General features: G+C 43.7%; 1 protein-coding gene across 1 annotated transcript; it reads left to right on the forward strand.

The window, feature by feature from the left end:
* The first annotated feature begins 210 nt into the window (after positions 1–210).
* Positions 211–18603, forward strand: PLA2G12A (phospholipase A2 group XIIA). The gene is made up of 4 exons (XM_056564766.1): positions 211–590; positions 9566–9642; positions 12565–12730; positions 17814–18603. Exons 1-4 carry the CDS (start codon positions 374–376, stop codon positions 17930–17932), a joined length of 579 nt encoding a protein of 192 aa, XP_056420741.1. The 5' UTR covers positions 211–373; the 3' UTR covers positions 17933–18603.
* The last annotated feature ends 1714 nt before the right edge of the window (positions 18604–20317 follow it).

A 20317-nucleotide genomic window follows, 5' to 3' on the forward strand; every position in this document is an offset into this window, starting at 1 on the left:
CCAAAATGGGAATGTTTTTCCAATTTCACCCCACAAAAAACAAGCCCTCATATGGGTCCGTAGGTGGAGAATTGGAAGCGTTATTATTAAAACGAAAGTGCGAAGATGAAGAAGAATGGCGGTCACGTGCTCCTGTGTGGGCGGGAGCTTCACAAGAGTCTTGTCTCTGTCACTGCTCACGCCCCTCCCCCTGTGTACATGCTGCGTGGTCTGCGCATGGCAAGTCCCACACTGATGACGTGCTGGGCAGGACAGGAGAAGACAGCAGATGTCGGGCTGCTGTAACGATGAGTGGTGCGGTACCGCACGCTGTGTGACACCTGACCTAGACTTCTCCGCTCTTTCTTATATGCACTTCCTCCACTAGCCAGCCATGAGCCCCTGGTTTCCCGTGCTTGCCCTGCTGTTCTCCGCCCTCCTTGCTGTCAGCTCTGGGGATCAGCAGTCTCATAGGCAGCCCGAGACCCCGGACTGGAGGATGACCCTGAAGACCATCAGGAACGGGGTACACAAGATAGACATGTACCTAAATGCTGCCCTGGACCTGCTGGGAGGAGAAGATGGACTGTGCCAGTATAAATGCCGGGATGGTAAGAACCGCACGGCTCTGGGGGCAGTGTGACTGGGGCGCTAGGCAGCAACTGACTGTGGTGCTATGGATTTCGATTCTTACCTTTTTATAGATGCCTCCAACTACTGCAAAACTACAACTCCCAGCATGCCCGGACAGCCGAAGGCTGTCCGGGCATGCTGGGAGTTGTAGTTTTGCAACAGCTGGAGGCACCCTGGTTGGGAAACACTGTGTGACAACAAATCTTTTGGGTTCACACCTGGCTTTCGTATATGTTCATACACTTAAAGGGGTTATCCAGGAAAAAAAAAATATTTTTTATTTTTTTATATATAGATATATATATATCAACTGGCTCCAGAAAGTTAAACAGATTTGTAAATTACTTCTATAAAAAAAACTTAATCCTTTCAGTACTTATGAGCTGCTGAAGTTGAGTTGTTCTTTTCTGCCTAAGTGCTCTCTGATGACACCTGTCTCGGGAACCGCCCAGTTTAGAAGCAAATCCCCATAGCAAACCTCTTCTAAACTGAGCAGTTCCCGAGACAAGCAGAGATGTCAGCAGAGAGCACTGTTGCCAGACAGAAAACAACAACTCAACTTCAGCAGCTGATAATTATTGGAAGGATTAAGATTTTTTTTAATAGAAGTAATTTACAAATCTGTTTAACTTTCTGGAGCCAGTTGAGATATAGATAGATATATTTAAAAGTTTTTTTCCTGGAATACCCCTTTAGTAGTTGCTAAAACAGATTTTGCTCTATGCCATGCAGCCATATCCATATAGGGTTTTTTATTTATTTATATTTTTGCTTTAGTCTACTACACTGAAGTGATGAAATGTAAACACAAAAGGCAGTATGAACCCTGCGTAAGGGTAAGCTCACACTGTTATACATATATGGCGAGCGGAGTTCACGGCGTATACGTACAACATATAGTAGCTATGACGCGTGCCACTTAGTGGCCTCCCTCGTACTTATTAAAAAATGAAGTATACTTTTTTGTGTGTGTGTGAATCGGCAAACCCTGGTAAATGTACCGAATGGAGCCCAAAGGACACACTTTTGACTTCTATCAGGTAAAGGAGGCTCTATTGATCCGTTTGTGGCTCCCACTGGGATTATCCTGCCGCTTTATGTTAAATAGAGGCTGCCAGATCTCTATTTGCAGTGTGAACGCAGTCTTATCTGCAGTTTTAACTCCTTAAGGACTCAGGGTTTTTCAGTTTTTGCACTTTCGTTTTTTCCTCCTTACCTTTTAAAAATCATAACCCTTTCAATTTTCCACCTAAAAATCCATATTATGGCTTATTTTTTGCGTCTCCAATTCTACTTTGCAGTGACATTAGTCATTTTACCCAAAAATGCACGGCGAAACGGAAAAAAAATCATTGTGCGACAAAATTGAAGAAAAAATGCCATTTTGTAACTTTTGGGGGCTTCCGTTTCTACGCAGTTCATATTTCGGTAAAAATTACACCTTATCATTATTCTGTAGGTCCATACGGTTAAAATGATACCCTACTTATATAGGTTTGATTTTGTCGCACTTCTGGAAAAAATCATAACTACATGCAGGAAAATGTATACGTTTAAAAATGTCATCTTCTGACCCCTATAACTTTCTTATTTTTCCACGTACAGGGCGGTATGAGGACTCATTTTTGCGCCGTGATCTGAAGTTTTTATTGGTATGATTTTTGTTTTGATCTTTTTGATCACTTTTTATTCATTTTTTAATGGTATAAAAAGTGACCAAAAATGCGCTTTTTTTTACTTTGAAATTTTTTTGCGCGTACGCCATTGACCGTGCGGTTTAATTAATGATATATTTTTATAGTTCGGACATTTATGCACGTGGCGATACCACATATGTTTATTTTTATTTACACTGTTTTATTTTTTTTATGGGAAAAGGGGGGTAATTCAAACTTTTATTAGGGAAGGGGTTAAATGGCCTTTATTAACACTTTTTTTTTTACATTTTTTTTGCAGTGTTATAGGTCCCATAGGGACCTATAACCCTGCACACACTGATCTCCTATGCGGATCACTGGCGTGTATTAACACGCCTGTGATCAGCGTTATCGGCGCTTGACTGCTCCTGCCTGGATCTCAGGCACGGAGCAGTCATTTGCCGATCGGACACCGAGGAGGCAGGTAAGGGCCCTCCCAGTGTCCTACCAGCTGTTCGGGACGCCGCGATTTCACTGCGGCGGTCCCGAACAGCCCGACTGAGCAGCCGGGTCACTTTCACTTTCACTTTAGAGGCGGCGGTCAGCTTTGACCGCCGCTTCTAAAGGGTTAATATACCGCACATTGCCGCGATCGGCGATGTGTGGTATTAGCCGCGGGTCCCGGCCGTTGATGAGCGCCGGGAACGACGCGATATGATGCGGGATCGCGGCGCGATCCCGCTTCATATCGCGGGAGCCGGCGCAGGACGTAAATATACGTCCTGCGTCGTTAAGGGGTTAAAGGGGTATTCCAGGAAAAAACTTTTTTATATACATCAACTGGCTCCAGAAAGTTAAACAGATTTGTAAATTACTTCTATTAAATCTTAATCCTTTCAGTACTTATGAGCTTCTGAAGTTAAGGTTGTTCTTTTCTGTCTAAGGCTGGGTTCACACTACGTTTTTGCCATACTGTTTTCAATCCGTTTTTCTAAAGAAAACTGTATGGCAAAAAAACGGATGGAACAGTATGGAAAAAGTAAACCGTATGCGTTTTTAAACAGTATACTGTTTTTAAAAGTGCATACAGTTCCGTCAGTTTTTATTTTTAAAAAAAAACATGCGTTTTTGAAAATTCTGTCCATTTTTAATGGGAGGGGGTCTTGGGTGGGGACTTTAGGATTCAAATGCGCATGTGCAAAGTAAAAATGTATACGTTTTTCCCGTATGGAACCGTATACATGTGCGTTTCCCATTGACGTCCATGTTAAAAAAAACGTATGTGGTTGCAGTACGGTTTCTAAACCGGAGACAAAATTGTGGTTAACCACGGTTTTGACTCCGGTTTAAAAACCGTACTGCAACCGCATACGTTTTTTTTAACATGGACGTCAATGGGAAACGCACATGTATACAGTTCAATACGGGAAAAACGTATACGTTTTTACTTTGCACATGCGCATTTGAATCCTAAAGTCCTCACCCAAGACCCCTCCCATTAAAAATGGACAAAATTTTAAAAAACGTATGGGTTTTTTTTTTTTATAAAAACTGACGGAACTGTATGCACTTTTAAAAACAGTATACTGTTTAAAAACGCATACGGTTTACTTTTTCCATACTGTTCCATCCGTTTTTTTGCCATACGGTTTTCTTTAGAAAAACGGATTGAAAACAGTATGGCAAAAACGTAGTGTGAACCCAGCCTGAGTCCTCTCTGATAACACCTGTCTCGGGAAACACCCAGTTTAGAAGAGGTTTGCTATGGGGATTTGCTTCTAAACTGGTCGTTTCCTGAGACAGGTGTCATCAGAGAGGATTTAGACAGAAAAGAACAACCTTAACTTCAGAAGCTCATAAGTACTGAAAGGATTAAGATTTTTTTAATAGAAGTAATTTGCAAATCTAATATATAAGGATAAAAAGGGGGATACCAAATGCCTCTAGACTAATACCATAAAATGGTACATGATGATGAAATTACAGAAAGATAAATCGGACTGTGCTTCACTTTAAATGATGTACAAATTTAATATAAAATAATATAAAATATTACAAATGTAACATAAATAATGCAAATATAATATATAAATGCCTCCTACCACACTGTGGTAGGAGGCATTTATATATTATATTTGCATTATTTGTGTTACATTTGTAATATTTTATATTATTTTATATTAAATTTGTACATCATTTAAAGTGAAGCACAGTCCGATTTATCTTTCTGTAATTTCATCATCATGTACCATTTTATGGTATTAGTCTAGAGGCATTTGGTATCCCCCTTTTTATCCTTATATATTATTTTGTACTAGTATTTTTTTTGGTGTTAATACTTTCCATTTAGCCTTGACTAATTTATATTGTGAGCTGCACATACCCCAATTTCTTTCTAATTTACAAATCTGTTTAACTTTCTGTAGCCAGTTGATATATAAAAAATTTTTTTTCCTGGATAACCCATTTAAGGGCTCATTCACAAGGCTGTTGCGCTTTGGTTAAGGGAGCTCCATCAGGTAGTTTATCGGAAGGATCGGAAAAAAAAAATAGTGCATTTTTTTTTTCCGCTCAATATCGGTAAAATACTGTGTGCAGCACCAGAGGCTGGTGATGTCACAGTCACGCCCCCCTCTCAATGAAAGTCTATGGGAGAGGGCGTGACGTTCGCCACGCCCCCTCCCATAGAATTGCATCGAGGGGGCGTGATGTCTTGAGCCTTTGGTGCCGCAGCCGGCATTCTAAACAAACACCAGGTGCTGCACAGAGATTGTGGGGGTCCCAGCGGCGGGACCCCCGCAATCAGACATCTTATCCCCTTTCCTTTGGATAGGGGATAAGATGTCTAGTGACGGAGTACCCCTTTAATGGGGTAAAGTGAGTTATTGTTGTTTTGCTTCCGTGCACCATATTTATCAACCTCCATGCAATATTATGATAAATATGTCGCACAGAGGCAAAACCAAAAAACTCTCTAAAGACAAACACTGATAAATGTCCCTCATGATACATTTGTAGGCTACATGTATACAGGGGTAATTGAATTAAGATATTTCAGAGTAACACTGCTGATGACTCTTTGGGCACCTTGGGCCCCTTTCACACTACAAAAATTCTCTGTTTTTAAACATCCGTATGAAGTTCCGTCTGAAAACGGCAGTAACAAAATCCTATACGGCCGTTAGAAAATCCCATTATGGTCTATGAGATTTTTCTAATAGCTGTTTTAACCCGTTATAGTCCGTTATTGATAATGACCATTATTTTGTGACAGAAGATAGTAACGGGAGAATTAGTTCATGAACTAGACTATAATGGGATTTTCTAACGGCCGTATAGGATTTTGTTACAGCCGTTAGAGATGAGCGAACTTACAGTAAATTCGATTCGTCACGAACTTCTCGGCTCGGCAGTTGATGACTTTTCCTGCATAAATTAGTTCAGCTTTCAGGTGCTCCCGTGGGCTGGAAAAGGTGGATTCAGTCCTAGGAGACTTTCCTAGGAATGTATCCACCTTTTCCAGCCCACCGGAGCACCTGAAGGCTGAACTAATTTATGCAGGATAAGTCATCAACTGCCAAGCCGAGAAGTTCGTGACGAATCGAATTTACTGTAAGTTCGCTCATCTCTAACTGCCGTTTTCAGACAGAACTTCATACGGATGTTTAAAAACTGAGAATTTTTGTAGTGTGAAAGGGGCCTAAGATGTATACACCAATGTTCTCCCACATGTTGTGAACCTGATCATTCTAAGGTCCTATTCACATAGCGGAATTCTGCTTGTGGAGTTCCTCCTCAAATGAAAGCCCAATACTCTTCTATGGGAGTCCACACTCCCATTCACACTTCTGGAGAATTTCGGCTTGGATTCCGCCCCAATTCAGCACAAAATCCTCACAAGCGGAATTGGGGCGGATAAGCGGACATTCTGCCGTGTGAATAGACCCTTAGGCTCCAGTCCTTTGTGTGATGAAGCTTTTACAGCCTTTACCTCCCATCGCCCTCTCAGTACACAGCAGGATTTCACAACCTTGTTTTCACATGAGCTCACCCCTTAGAGAATGAGATCCTGTGATAATGTTCTGTGTGTTTATTATACCATAAAAGTATTCCTGGTCAGGATACTGCAGTCTGCACCATGATACTTCTGTTCTGCTGTGACTCATAAAATCAATGGACAGATAACAGGATCCAATCGGAGTCCGCAGCTCATATTTCCAGTAAAGTATAGAAAACACTTGTGGGTTAATGGCTTCCAGACTGAGCCTTCTTCTGCTAGCTTTCCATACAGGTTTTTTTCTGGCGTATTTGAGCCAATGTAAGAAGTGTATTCAAAGGGAATGGGAAATATAAAGGAAGGACTTATTCTTCTCTTTCCTGCTGGATCCACTTCTGACTTAGGCTCAAAAACAGCAGTGGCAGTTTAAAAAATAAATAAAAAAAACGCCAGAAAAATACCTGTGTGGAAAACTAGCCTTTAAAGGAGATCTGTAGTGCTCTGAACTTTATCACCTATCCAAAGGATAGGGGATAAGTTTTAGATCTTGAGGGGGTCCAAGCGCTGGGGCCCCCCCGCGATCTCCTCTACGGGGCCGCGGCAATGTACAGGAAAGGGGGTGTTCCGTGCCCGCATGACGCGGCAGCCGGCACGCCCCTCCATGTATCCCCTCCATGTATCTCTGTACACTGCCACGGCCCCGAACAGGAGATCACGGGGTGCCCTAGCGCTCGGACCCCCCACGATCTAAAACTTCTCCCCTATCCTTCGGAAAGGGGATAAAGTTCAGAGCACTACAGATCTCCTTTAAGTGGCTTTTTAGGACCGGATCCCTTTTGTTGGCTTAAAGGGGTACTCCACTGCTCAGTGTTTGGAACAAACTGTTCTGAACGCCGGAGCCGGAAGCTTGTGACGTCATAGCAACGCCCCCTCATGATGTCACAACCCCACCCCCTCAATGCAAGTCTATGGGAGGGGGAGTGATGGCTGTCACGCCCCCTCCCATAGACTTGCATTGAGGGGACGAGCGTGAAGTTATGAGGGGGCGGGGCTATGATGTCACAAGCTCCTGGCGCCTGCTTCAGCGTTCGGAACAGTTTGTTCCAAACACTGAGCAGCAGAGTACCCCTTTTAAGCAAAGAACTGTGTCTTAGGTCATTTTTCCAGCCTTTGGTCCCATGCTCACTACGGAGTTTCCTCCCTGTGTTTCTTTAATGAAATTCTTCTGCATTGCGTCCACTGCCCAATTTCTACAGTGGAAAATTCTGCCACGGAAATTCAAATTCCAGGATCCACACGGAGATGCATTGCCATCAATGGAGGCAGCACATGCGGTCCTAGTGCCAACATATTACCGCCTTCTGCACACAAGATTTCTCCAGGCAGATATTTTGTAGTGTGCAAGGGGCCTTAGGCTATTAGGGCATGATGGGAGTTGTCATTTTGCAATGGACTAGAGAACCACAGGTTGGGATCAGTTGTCTAGATATTTCTGTTTTGTAGCTTGTTATGGCGCCCACTTGCGTTCTTTTGATTCGCTCTCAAGATGTCCACCTAATGTTTCCAATGCTGATGAGAAGAAGCTGATAGTTACAGTCGGTCTGTACAATGTCAGTAAGGAGAGGATGCAGACGCTGACCTATAGGGCATGTGTGTCCACCAGCAACTGATCACATTAGATGGACGCTCAGTGAGGGAGTCAAAAGAACACCAGGGGGTGCCATAACAAGTATGGAACACCAGTATCTAGATACAGGACCATATTTAGCATTTTAGGCAACCTCTTTAATTTTCATCACTTTTTGTTAAGCTTGCAGTGTCACCATAGTGAACAAGGAGGGGAGTAGGGCTTTCAGCACCAACATTCGCACATTCTGTAGCATATTAGACACTTAGTGAAACCTGCCACTTTAGTGAGGATTAGTAGACTAGTGTGTATGTGGCAGCCCAGCTATCTACCATCATTGATAGGAAGGATCGGGCATGTTGGTTTATGACATGCCTGATCCTTGTTTCCACCTGAACATAAGCAGCACTGGAGGAGTAGGACAGCAGCTTATCTCTCTTTTCTATGTAAATGAAGAGGCACGGCTAGCCGATCCAAGCCGGGATGTTTCTGGAGGATTCAGAGGGAGGTGTTGGCTATGTTTGTGTTTGGTCAGTTTATGGAGCGAGGCCTTGTTCCAGTGGTGTTTTCTGCATGTATATTGTGCCAAAACCTGCACTGAAATCTGCATCACATTGTATTCAATAGGAAATTGCAGTGTAGTTTCCATTGTAAAATGTGGCACATATTTCATATACATAAATATGCGTACAAACTGTAAAAATACAGTGCAGATATCCTAGACTACCAATGGAGGAAAAATACGATCTGTGAACCTAGCCTATAAAGTGTTTGCTTTGCTCCTTGTAACTCAATCGCTCTTTTCATCCTTGAATTTTGCTCTATATGTTCACAAGATGTAAGTTTCCCCCATTGTGACTGAACCCACAGATAAGATTTGTAGAAGCCAATTCTTGCCGCCTGTAAATGGTCTTAATGGTTGGATCCAGGCTATTATCACTGTAGGTAACCCCTGGCCTCTGTTAGGAAAGACTGTCTACAGTAACATTATCTATGCAACATCTTTATGTAAATGTATCCTCGTTTATCTACATAACACTGATATATTATCAGGAGTGATGAACCTTTATCAGGTCAGTGACTGCGATCAGATATCTTGTGCCATACAGGTTTATTCCCAGAATACCCCTTTAAAGGGAACATATCACCACTTTGATGTCACCTGAATCTCAAGTAATTTTGTCTGTCCCTATGGCTTCTCCCTGCCTCACCGGCATTTTTTGACAAATCTCTTCTTATGGAGCTATCACAGCTGGTGGAGAAGCCGCTGTGGTTCAGGCAGCATGTAAGCGGTGACAGCTCTGCACTTCCTTGTGTCGACATAAGGACCTGTCTGCTAAGACATTCAGTGTCTAACAGGACACCATTGATTGGCTGATTGGGCATGTCCTTGCACCGACACCGAATTGAAAGTTTGTCGTAAAGTACCCCCAAATTTGGCAAATTTGAAAGGTAATTAAAAAAAAATGGTGTGGTCTTCAAAGACATGTAGCTCTCAACAAATTTAGGAGGAGAAAGCCACAAATGACACAAATCCACATGTACTCCAGTTTTACTTTGTCCCCAATGCACTAAAATAATTACGTATGCGTCTTTCAGTAAGTCACTCCAACTATCTCCTTTACTTAAATTGATCTGATATGTAATCTGGACCAGTATTCGTTCTAAAACTGATTTTGTTTTCATCTACAGGTTCCAAGCCATTTCCCCGCTATGGCTATAAACCCTCGCCACCTAATGGATGTGGATCTCCTGTTTTTGGATTTCATGTAAATATTCTCTTTTATATCCCACTGCTAAAATATCTGTAATTTATGGATGCAGCAGTCAGTGAGACAAATAGGAAGATCTCTTATCAGTCAAGCACAGCGGGGGCAGGTACATACCAGCTGGGATGCCCTGGTGACTTGGAGCCCCATACCAGTTACCAGTTTGTAAACTGATTTCTCTGAATTGCTGCAGCAGTCCCAAACTGAGTTACTAGGTGACTCTGTTCGGCCATAGAGCTAAATGAGGTCCACTGCTTCCATTTAAGGAGTACTCCGGCCCTAAGACATCTTATCCCCTATCCAAGGGATAGGGGATAAGATGTCTGACCGCAGGGGTCCCGCTGATGGGGACTTCCGCAATTTTGCATTCAGCACCCACCTCGGGGAGCTGCACGTCGCACTCCCAGCTCAGAATCTGCCGTGTGATGACCACGGGGCCTGAGTATCGAGACGTCACTATTCCGCACGCCCCCTCACCATAGACTTGCATAGCGGGGGCGGGGCGTGACGTCTCGATACTCCGGCCCCGTGGTCGTCACATGTGATAGGGCCCTTTAGTTTATGGTGTTATCTGGAAATCCATAAGCTTTTATATATTTACCCTGTTAACCCCTTAACGACGCAGGACGTATATTTACGTCCTGCGCCGGCTCCCGCGATATGAAGCGGGATCGCGCCGCGATCCCGCATCATATCGCGTCGGTCCCGGCGCTCATCAACGGCCGGGACCCGCGGCTAATACCACACATCGGCGATGTGCGGTATTAACCCTTTAGAAGCGGCGGTCAAAGCTGACCGCCGCTTCGAAAGTGACCCGGCTGCTCAGTCGGGCTGTTTGGGACCGCCGCGGTGAAATCGCGGCGTCCCAAACAGCTTGCAGGACACCGGGAGGGCCCTTACCTGCCTCCTCGGTGTCCGATCTGCGAATGACTGCTCCGTGCCTGAGATCCAGGCAGGAGCAGTCAAGCGCCGATAACACTGATCACAGGCGTGTTAATACACGCCTGTGATCTATGTAAAAGATGAGTGTGTGCAGTGTTATAGATCCCTATGGGACCTATAACACTGCAAAAAAATGTACAAAAAAAAGTGTTAATAAAGGTCATTTAACCCCTTCCCTAATAAAAGTTTGAATCACCCCCCTTTTCCCATAAAAAAAATAAAAGTGTAAAAAAAAAAAATAAATAAACATATGTGGTATCGCCGCCTGCGTAAATGTCCGAACTATAAAAATATATCATTAATTAAACCGTACGGTCAATGGCGTACGCGCCAAAAAAATTCCAAAGTCCAAAAAAGCGTATTTTGGTCACTTTTTATACCATTAAAAAATGAATAAAAAGTGATCAAAAAGTCCGATCAAAACAAAAATCATACCGATAAAAACTTCAGATCACGGCGCAAAAAATGAGTCCTCATACCGCCCTGTACGTGGAAAAATAAAAAAGTTATAGGGGTCAGAAGATGACATTTTTAAACGTATAAATTTTCCTGCATGATTTTTTCCAGAAGTGCGACAAAATAAAACCTACCGTATTTATCGGGGTATACCACGCACCGGCCTATAACACGCACCCTCATTTTACCAAGGATATTTGGGTAAAAAGAGTTTTTTACCCAAATATCCATGGTAAAATGAGGGTGCGTGTGTATACCCCGATACATCCCCAGGAAAGGCAAAGGGAGAGAGGCCGTCGCTGCCGGCTTCTCTCCCCCTGCCTTTCCTGGGGTCTAGAGCGCTGCTGTCGGCCCTTTTCACCCCCTGGTTATCGGCACCGCTGCCCGTTCTGTCCCCCTGACTATCGGTGCCGGCGCCGATAGCCAGGGGGAGAGAAGCGGCGCCGGCAGCCAGGGGGAGAGAAGGGGCAGCGGCACCCATTGCCGGCACCGCTGCTGCAGGCCTCCATCGTGCGTCCCCAGCGTCGTTGCTATGCACGGCGCACTGACGTCATGCGCCGCGCCGTTCAGCGCATAGCAACGACGCCGGGGACGCACGCCGGAGGCCTGCAGCAGCGCGGACCCGACTCAGGTAATTATGCCACCGGGGATGGGGGGAGGCAACGGGGCAGCGGCGCCGGCAATGGGTGCCGCTGCCCCTTCTCTCCCCCTGGCTGTCGGCGCCGCTTCTCTCCCCCTGGCTATCGGCGCCGGCACCGATAGTCAGGGGGACAGAACGGGCAGCGGCGCCGATAACCAGGGGGTGAGAAGGGCCGACAGCAGCGCTCTAGACCCCAGGAAAGGCAGGGGGAGTGAAGCGGGCAGCGACGGCCTCTCTCCCCCTGCCTTTCCTGGGGGTGTATCGGCGTATAACACGCACACAGACTTTAGGCTAAAAATTTTAGCCTAAAAAGTGCGTGTTATACGCCGATAAATACGGTATATAAGTAGGGTATCATTTTAACCGTATGGACCTACAGAATAATGATAAAGTGTAATTTTTACCGAAATATGCACTGCGTAGAAACGGAAGCCCCCAAAAATTACAAAATGGCATTTTTTTTCGATTTTGTCGCACAATGATTTTTTTTTTCCGTTTCGCCGTGCATTTTTGGGTAAAATGACTAATGTCACTGCAAAGTAGAATTGGCGACGCAAAAAATAAGCCATAATATGGATTTTTAGGTGGAAAATTGAAAGGGTTATGATTTTTAAAAGGTAAGGAGGAAAAAACGGAAAAACCCTGAGTCCTTAAGGGGTTAAAGAGTTAACTTTGCTGATGGTTAAAATTCTTATATAACTTCATGATTTTAAGGGTCCACACATCACAGACCAAGGTTTTTGCTTCAATATAAACACAGCTGTGTAGATTTTGGGAAATAAACGTAGTCTCAGAGGAACATGTGCACTCACCCTAGAACTATTTTTGAGGCTTGATTCCATTTGTTTGACACAGACATCACATGTAATGTTCTTTTCTTGCAGTTTGATGTTGGCATTCCCTCCATGACAAAGTGCTGCAACCAACATGATCGCTGCTATGACACATGTGGTAACCTGAAGAATGACTGTGATGAGCACTTTCAGAGCTGCCTCTCCAAAATATGCAGAGATGTACAGAAAACGCTGGGCATTTCTGAGAGTGTTCAAGGTGAGGGCAGTTGTACATATGAATGGAGGGAACTCTTTCATTTGAAATGTAGCAGGTTTGCACAACAGTGTTTTCTTAATGAACAGGGAACCTGAAACCTAAGGGAATTCAGCTGTATTGTATGAAGGTGACTCAAATTGGCACCTGATCCCATAAATGAAGAGGCTGCTGGGAGGTTATAGCCCCAGTTTGGCAGTTGCATTGTGCAAAAGAAAGATTACTAGAAGGAGCTGCGGTGCTTTGCTTGCACTGCGCCCATCTCATTCCAGGGATCAGTAACTTGTCAGTCTGTGTTTTGACTGATTGAAGTATTACAAAATGGAGAGCCCTGTATTTTACAACCAAAGCAAGAGTTGTTTTAAGATGTCTGATTGCGGGGGTCCTGCTGTTGTGGACTCCCACAATCTCTCCTGCAGCACCCACTTGTTATCAGCTGCACGGAGCGAAGATCTGTCCGTGCCTGATGACTCACAATACAAGGGCTGGAGTATTATGATGTCACGGCTCCGCCCCCTCATGACATTGTGCCCCGCCCCCTCAGTGCATCTATGGAAGGGGGTGGGGCGTGAAGTCACACGGGGGGGAGTCGAGACGTCACGATACTCTGGCCCCTTAGTCGTGAGGAGCTCAGGACCCCTGCCATCAGACATCTTATCCCCTATCTTTTGGATAGGGGATGAAATGTCTAGGGGCGGAGTACCCCTTTTATGCCGTATAGTACTGGCACACTGACATCCTGCCACTTGTTTATTAGTCATATATTTATGGATCTCATAACCCTTCACAACACTATATTAGTAAATAAGTGCCAGGGATCATTGTTCTGTCTCAGTCTACTCCACCTTATGTGATGACATGTTCTTTATATCGATTATGTGGATAAATGTAGCCTGTGACATAACTATGGATGACTTTAGGGTACTACAGTAGAGTTTCTGGTTGGTCAGCTGGTTTGGGGTTTTCTGGCTTGAAAATCAGAATATATTAATTTGCTGAAATAGTAGTAGATTCTTGGAATAAACTCCCAGCAGACGTGGTTGGTAAATCCACAGTAAGTTAAACTAAAAGCACACAATGCAGTTGGCCATATGCAGTAGATACACCTGAAATGCTGCTTTTAACTTGTATCAATACTTGCTAAATAGTAAAAACTATCAAACGTTGAAAAAGAATCCCTAGCTAAACAGCTTTAGCCAACTGCACTGTGAAAAATCTATATTGTAAGGGCAGAGAAGATGGACCAAGTGGTCTTTTTTATAGCAATCTTTTATGTTTTTATGTATTAGACTTTCCCAACCAGGGTGCCTCCAGCTGTTCCAAAACTACAATTCCCAGGATGCCCAGACCGCCTTTCGCATGCTGGCAGATGTAGTTTTGCAACAGCTGGAGTCACCTGGTTAGAAAACACTGTATTAGACTGAAGTACAGCCAGCAGGTGGCAGCATCACCCATCTAGGCTATGAGGCAGTCAACTGTCATGTTTACCCGGTCTGAAAAGACAGGCATGCGAGAAGTGATTGATGGCGGTAGAATGTAGCTCTTATATGGCAGCTTGCCTTATGACCTGAAATGTATAGGTATACTCTGAGCTCACAAGATGCTGCTCTATGGTACCTGAAACCAGCATTGGCTATAAGGTCTACATACCCCTGTAAAAATGCACGGTTCTTGTGATATTAAAGAATGAGACAAAGATTAATCAGATCTTTTTCCTCCTTTAGGGTCTATTCACACATACAGTTTTCTGAGCAGATTTGATGCCCAGGATCTGAAGCTGTGTTCAGTTTACATTGAAATCTGCAGCAGAAAATCCTGCGCATCAAATCTGCACAGAATTCTGTACGTGTGAATAGACCATTGATGTAAAAAACAATTCAATTGCAAAAGAAAGAGAAAAACAAATGCACTATAACCTGGTTGCATAAGTGTGCACACCCTTAAACTAATACTTTGCTGTAATGAAATCAAAAGGTACTGCAACAATCTTTTTGGGTAAGAGTCTATTAGCATGGCACATCTTGATGTGATGTTTGCACACCATTTCTTTCAGATGCACTACAAATCTGTCAGATCCCCTGTGCAGAGTCTCTTCAGATCACCCTCCAGATGTTAAATTGGATTAAAGGGGTATTTCGGGCAAAAACATCTTATCCCCTATCGAAAGGATAGGGTATAAGATGTCTGATCGCGGGGGGGGGCGCCGCTAGGACCCCCCACGATCTCCCTGCAGCAGCCCGCATTCTATGCATCTGAAGTTTCGGAAACCTCCGGGCTTCCGAGACGGGGACATGACGTTGCGCCATGCCCCCTCCATTCATTTCTATGGGGGGGGCGTAACGGCTGCAACGCCCCCTCCCATAGACATGAATGGAGGGGTGTGGCGTGGCGTCACGTCCCCGTCTCGGAAGCCCGGAGGTTTCCGAAACTTAAGATGCATAGAATGCGGGCTGCTGCAGGGAGATCGTGGGGGGTCCCAGCGGCGGCCCCCCGCGATCAGACATCTTATCCCCCTATCCTTTCAATAGGGGATAAGATGTTTTTGCCCGGAATACCCCTTTAAGTTCTGGGCTCTGGCTTGGTTATTCCAAAATGTTAATCTTCTTCTGGTAAAGCCATGCTTTTGTGGATTTGGAAGTGTGCTTTAGGTTGTTGTCGTGCTGAAAGGTGAACTTCTTTCAGCCCTTACAGACGCCTAAAGGTTTTGTGCTGAAATTGCCTAGTATTTGGAACTGTTCAGAATTCCCTCCACCCTGACTAAGGCCCCCAGTTCCAGTTGAGGAAAAACCACCCCCATAGGCTGGTGACCACCGCTTTGCTTCACAGTAGGTATATTGGGGAGAGACTTATAAAACCTGTGTAGAGGAAAAGTTGCCCAGTTGTCCCTAGCAACCATTCAGATCGCTTCTTTCATTTTTAACAAGGCCTCTGCAAAATGAAAGCAATCTGATTGGTTGCTATGGGCAACTTTTCCACAGGTTTTGATAAATCTCCTCCCGTGTTCTTTGGGTGATGTGCTGTGTTTTTGCGCCAAGTATACCTTTTGGAACTATGGCTAGAATGTTTAACCTTGATTACATCAGACCATAACACATTTTTTCCATGTGCTTTTGGGGGCCTTGAGGCATGTTGGTGTAAACTTTAGCCTGGCTTGGATGTTTTTCTTAGTAAGAAAAGGTTTCCGTCTTGCCACCCTACCCTGTTGCCCATACATACAGTATAAAGAATATGGAAGATTGTTGTCACATAAAGCACACAGCCAGTACTCGCCAGTAATTCCTGCAGCTCCTTTAATGTTACAGTAGGTCTCTTGGAAGCCTCTGACCAGTTTTCTTCTTGTCCTTTCATCAATTTTGGAGGGAGATCCAGTGTTCCTTGTTTTCTCCACTTATTGATGACTGTTTTCGGTGATATTTCTGATGCTTTGGAATACCTTTTGTACCCTTCTCCTGACTGATATCTTTCAACAATGAGATTCCTCTGATGCTTTGGAAGCTTTCTGTGGACCATGCTTTTTGCTTTGAGATGTAACTAAGCAAATTACAGGAAAATCCTACTAGAACAGCTGAACTTTATTTGTAATTATTGAGTCGCTTTAAATGATGACAGGTGTCTAATGACTTCAATATAAAATGAGTTTGAATTTGATTGGATAATTCTGAACACAATTTGTTTTGCAATTGTATTGTTTGTGTTTTAGGTTACATTAATGGAAGGTTCACACGTACCGCATACACAGCATACTTCACGTTACGGGAAATCCGCTGGGGATTCTTCTACGAGCATCTGTCTTCTAAAATCCACTGTGCCGACATGCCTCTCTCCCCAAACATCACCTACTTATGATTGACACATAGGGATACCCAGCTGCAGCCCTGTGTGGGCATGATGGTTTGGAGGTTGGACTCCAAAGTGTGCCTACGTTAGTCACTAGAGTGTGGGCCAGCTGCCTGGTCAAAGCTTACTAGCAGAATCCACAGCAGAATTTTAGGGGACAGATGCTCGTACCAGAATCTGCACTAGATTTCCCGCAGTGTAAAATACACTGCAGATGCGGTATGTGTAAGGCTGGATTCACATATGTCCGGTGTGAACCCAACCTAAAACCCAACGCAACTGATGTTACAACTGAAGACAATGTGCATCAGTTGTCATCAGTTGTGTAGCATCCGTCGTCCATTATTTATGAATGCCGAACGCATCTTTCTGCATTCCCGTGCAGTGTGTCATTCCATCGGCGTCCAACTTGAGAAGCCAGATAAATGGGATATGGCCCTTTCAAAGTAATAGGCTAAAGAGGTACTCCAGCCCTAAGACATATTATCACCTATCCAAAGGATAAGTGATAAGATGTCTGATCGTGGGGGTCCCGCCGCTGGGGACCCCCGCAATCTCTCAGCCAGACACCCACCTGTGGCAGCTGCACAGAGCGATGTTCGCTCCGTGTCTGAAGGGTCACGACTACGGGGCCGGAGTTTCGTGATGTCACACCCCGCCCCCTCAATGCAAGTCTACGGTCACCACACCCCCTCCATTAGACTTGCATTGAGGGGGCGGAGTTGTGACGTCACGAAACTCCAGCCCCGTAGTCGTGACCCTTCAGACACAGAGCAATCATCAGAGCGATGACAGAGCGTGCAGCTGCCACAGGTGGGTGTCTGCATGAGAGATTGCGGGGGTCCCCAGCAAAGGGACCCCCGCAATCAGACATCTTATCCCCTATCCTTTGGATAGGGGATAAGATGTCTAAGGGCCGGAGTACCCTTTTAAATTCTAGCATCCGTTGGTGCTTTTTAGCAACTAAGGAAAAAGATGCAGATATATGTTGACGAGCCCTAACCCTAAAGGTAGAAAAAGTTCTGACATAATTTATCTTTGTCTCCTTCTTTAAAATGACAAGAACCTGGCATTTTAACAGCGCGTGTAGACCTTTTATATCCACTGTAGTTTCGACTGAATTCCATGAAAAAGTCATGTAATTTAAAATCAATGGCATAGTTACAACATAGAATGGATCAATCCTATTAGGATTTGTAGATGTCTCTTAATTCTTACCCATCTAATTTCCCTACTCTTTTCTCCCTAGCTTGTGAATCAACAGTGGCCCTCCTGTTTGATGCAGTCATACATTTAGGATGTAAACCGTATATGGAAAGCCAAAGAGCTGCATGCGTGTGTCCATATGAAGAGAAAATAGACCTATGATTGAGGACTTCTCATGTCGCACATGTACTACGGCTGATGTGTGCACCACTGAAGGACTAGACAGAGCATCTGAAATGCTTTTGTTGTATTCAAAGCCTAATGAAGGAAATATGTCTTTTTTTGAATATACTGTGAATGATTAACCTCAGGATCATATGTGATTTCAGTTTTACACAGCTATGCACTTTTTCTATGTGTAATGCAATGCTATGTTCAGTGTATTACGTAATTGTAATACAGGGTTAGTCACCACTTCAGATGCATGTTGTTGCACTACTTTTGTAAATGAATATCGTTGCAAAATCGCTGTAGCCATACAAATAGGTGACACAGATGTTCATTTGCAACTTTAGCACAATCTATATTGCACAACATTCATGTTCCAATAATTGGGGAAAATGGGTTTTCTCTCATTCCTGTCGATTGACGTACAACACGTTGTTAGTAGTCAGACAACTTCAATAAAAGGGCATGGGAGTTAAAATTGCACTGACAAAGTTGTCATTAAAACACTGGCCTTATTGATTTTATATAGGTTAATAGCTATTTAAATGCATATAGGAACTATTGTAGAAGCCACTATGTGGAGTTTTTATAGCACATATCCAATGGAAGCAAATGTTAACAGGTAAAACCTGCTTATAAAAAAAAAATAATTAAATAAGTGAATATTTCACAAAGTTCTTGTCTCGCTTATTTGTTCTCTTCTTGGTCTAAGGAAAATGTTTACTTTAATAGACACAAGTTGTTAATGCAACTTATCATATTACACCAAAGGGAGTCTTTAGGCTGCATGACACTATAAGGGAGGATGTCCCGATACTGGTATCAGTATTGGCCCAGACATGTGCACGAGTACTTGTATTCTTGCAAATGTTTCCAATACCCATCCCAATATCTTTAGACCATTAGCATAATTTAGACCTTTAGACCATTAGCATAATTTTATCACAAGGCAGGTGTACACGACTCTGGATAACTGAGTAAAGGAGAAGGTACTGCATCACTATCAGAGTGGAGGATGTAGAACCCCCAGTTCAGGAGAGAAGGGAAGGAGAGTGGGATTTTTGTAATTTGTTTGGGGGAGGAGACTTAATAAGGGAAACAACTTAATGGGGGCATCTACCTAATAGGAGGTTCTCTACCTACCCTACTGCCTAACTACTGTGGGCTTCTACCTAAAAGATGATGATCCCTACTTATTTTCTGGGGGCTTCTGCCTAAGAGGGACAGTTCCCTACTGGGGGCTTCCACCTAATAGGGGGGATTCCTTCCTAACTACTGGGGGCTTCTACTTAATCGGGGGAGATGCCCTACCTAACTACCATGGCCATTCTTTAATGAAGTGTCAGTTAGGGCCTCATGTTTGACTTTGGCCTAAGGCTTCACATAGTCTAGAGCCAGCTCTGCTGTCACATGACATAAAAAAAAGTACCGATAACAGTTTTTAAGGCTAGGTCCAGACTTAGGAATCTCTGAGCAGAGGTTCAGTGGGCATCCGGCACAGAGTGAATCACAATGAGCAAGATCAGTCCTTCAGCAGTGGAATTTCAGCATCAGAAGCTCCACCACTGAAAATTCTGTAGTGTTTCTGCAGTGGAATCCATTGACAAAAATTTTCTAGCAGAATTGTGCTTGGGAATTCCGTAGTCTGAATCCAGCCTAAATGGGCTTTATTTGTGCCCAATGAACTGTGTATGCAACAGGAAAGCACCCAGTTCATACATCAAATACTGTATATCCATAGGGCCTAAAACAACCAGTGTAGGCCAGGATTGTTCTTTTGCCATACACCTGGTCTGTATGCACTGGCATATCCTATATCTTGGCTTATATATAAGGTGGATGAGAGCCTAATATTTGCATTAGAAATTTAGCTTTTTAACAACACCATAACCTAAAACTACTGGTGAAATAAATAACACTGATAACCTCTTGACAATAGGAATTGTTAACGGGTGGAGTATATTAGGCAGCAAGTGAATGGTTCTTGAAGGTGACCTGTTAGGCTATGTTTACACAACGAATTTCCGAGCGGAATACCGATTGGAAATTCTTCAAATTGTAGCACACATTATCTTCAATGGGGATTCCACTGTCCCATTCACACAGTGAAATTTCCACATTCTGGCATTTTTTGGAATACTGCCACTGCAGTTTTTAACCCTTGGGGACGGAGCCCATTATGACCCTAAGGACGGGAGCATTTTTTGCAAATCTGACCACTGTTACTTTAAGCATTAATAACTCTGGGATGCTTTTACTTATGAATTTGATTCAGAGATTGTTTTTTCGTGACATATTCTACTTTATGGTAGTGGTAAATTTTTGTCGATACTTGCATCATTTCTTGGTGAAAAATTCCAAAATTTTATGAAAAATTTG

This window comes from Hyla sarda, chromosome 1, assembly GCF_029499605.1.
Source record: "Hyla sarda isolate aHylSar1 chromosome 1, aHylSar1.hap1, whole genome shotgun sequence".
NCBI lineage: Eukaryota > Metazoa > Chordata > Amphibia > Anura > Hylidae > Hyla > Hyla sarda.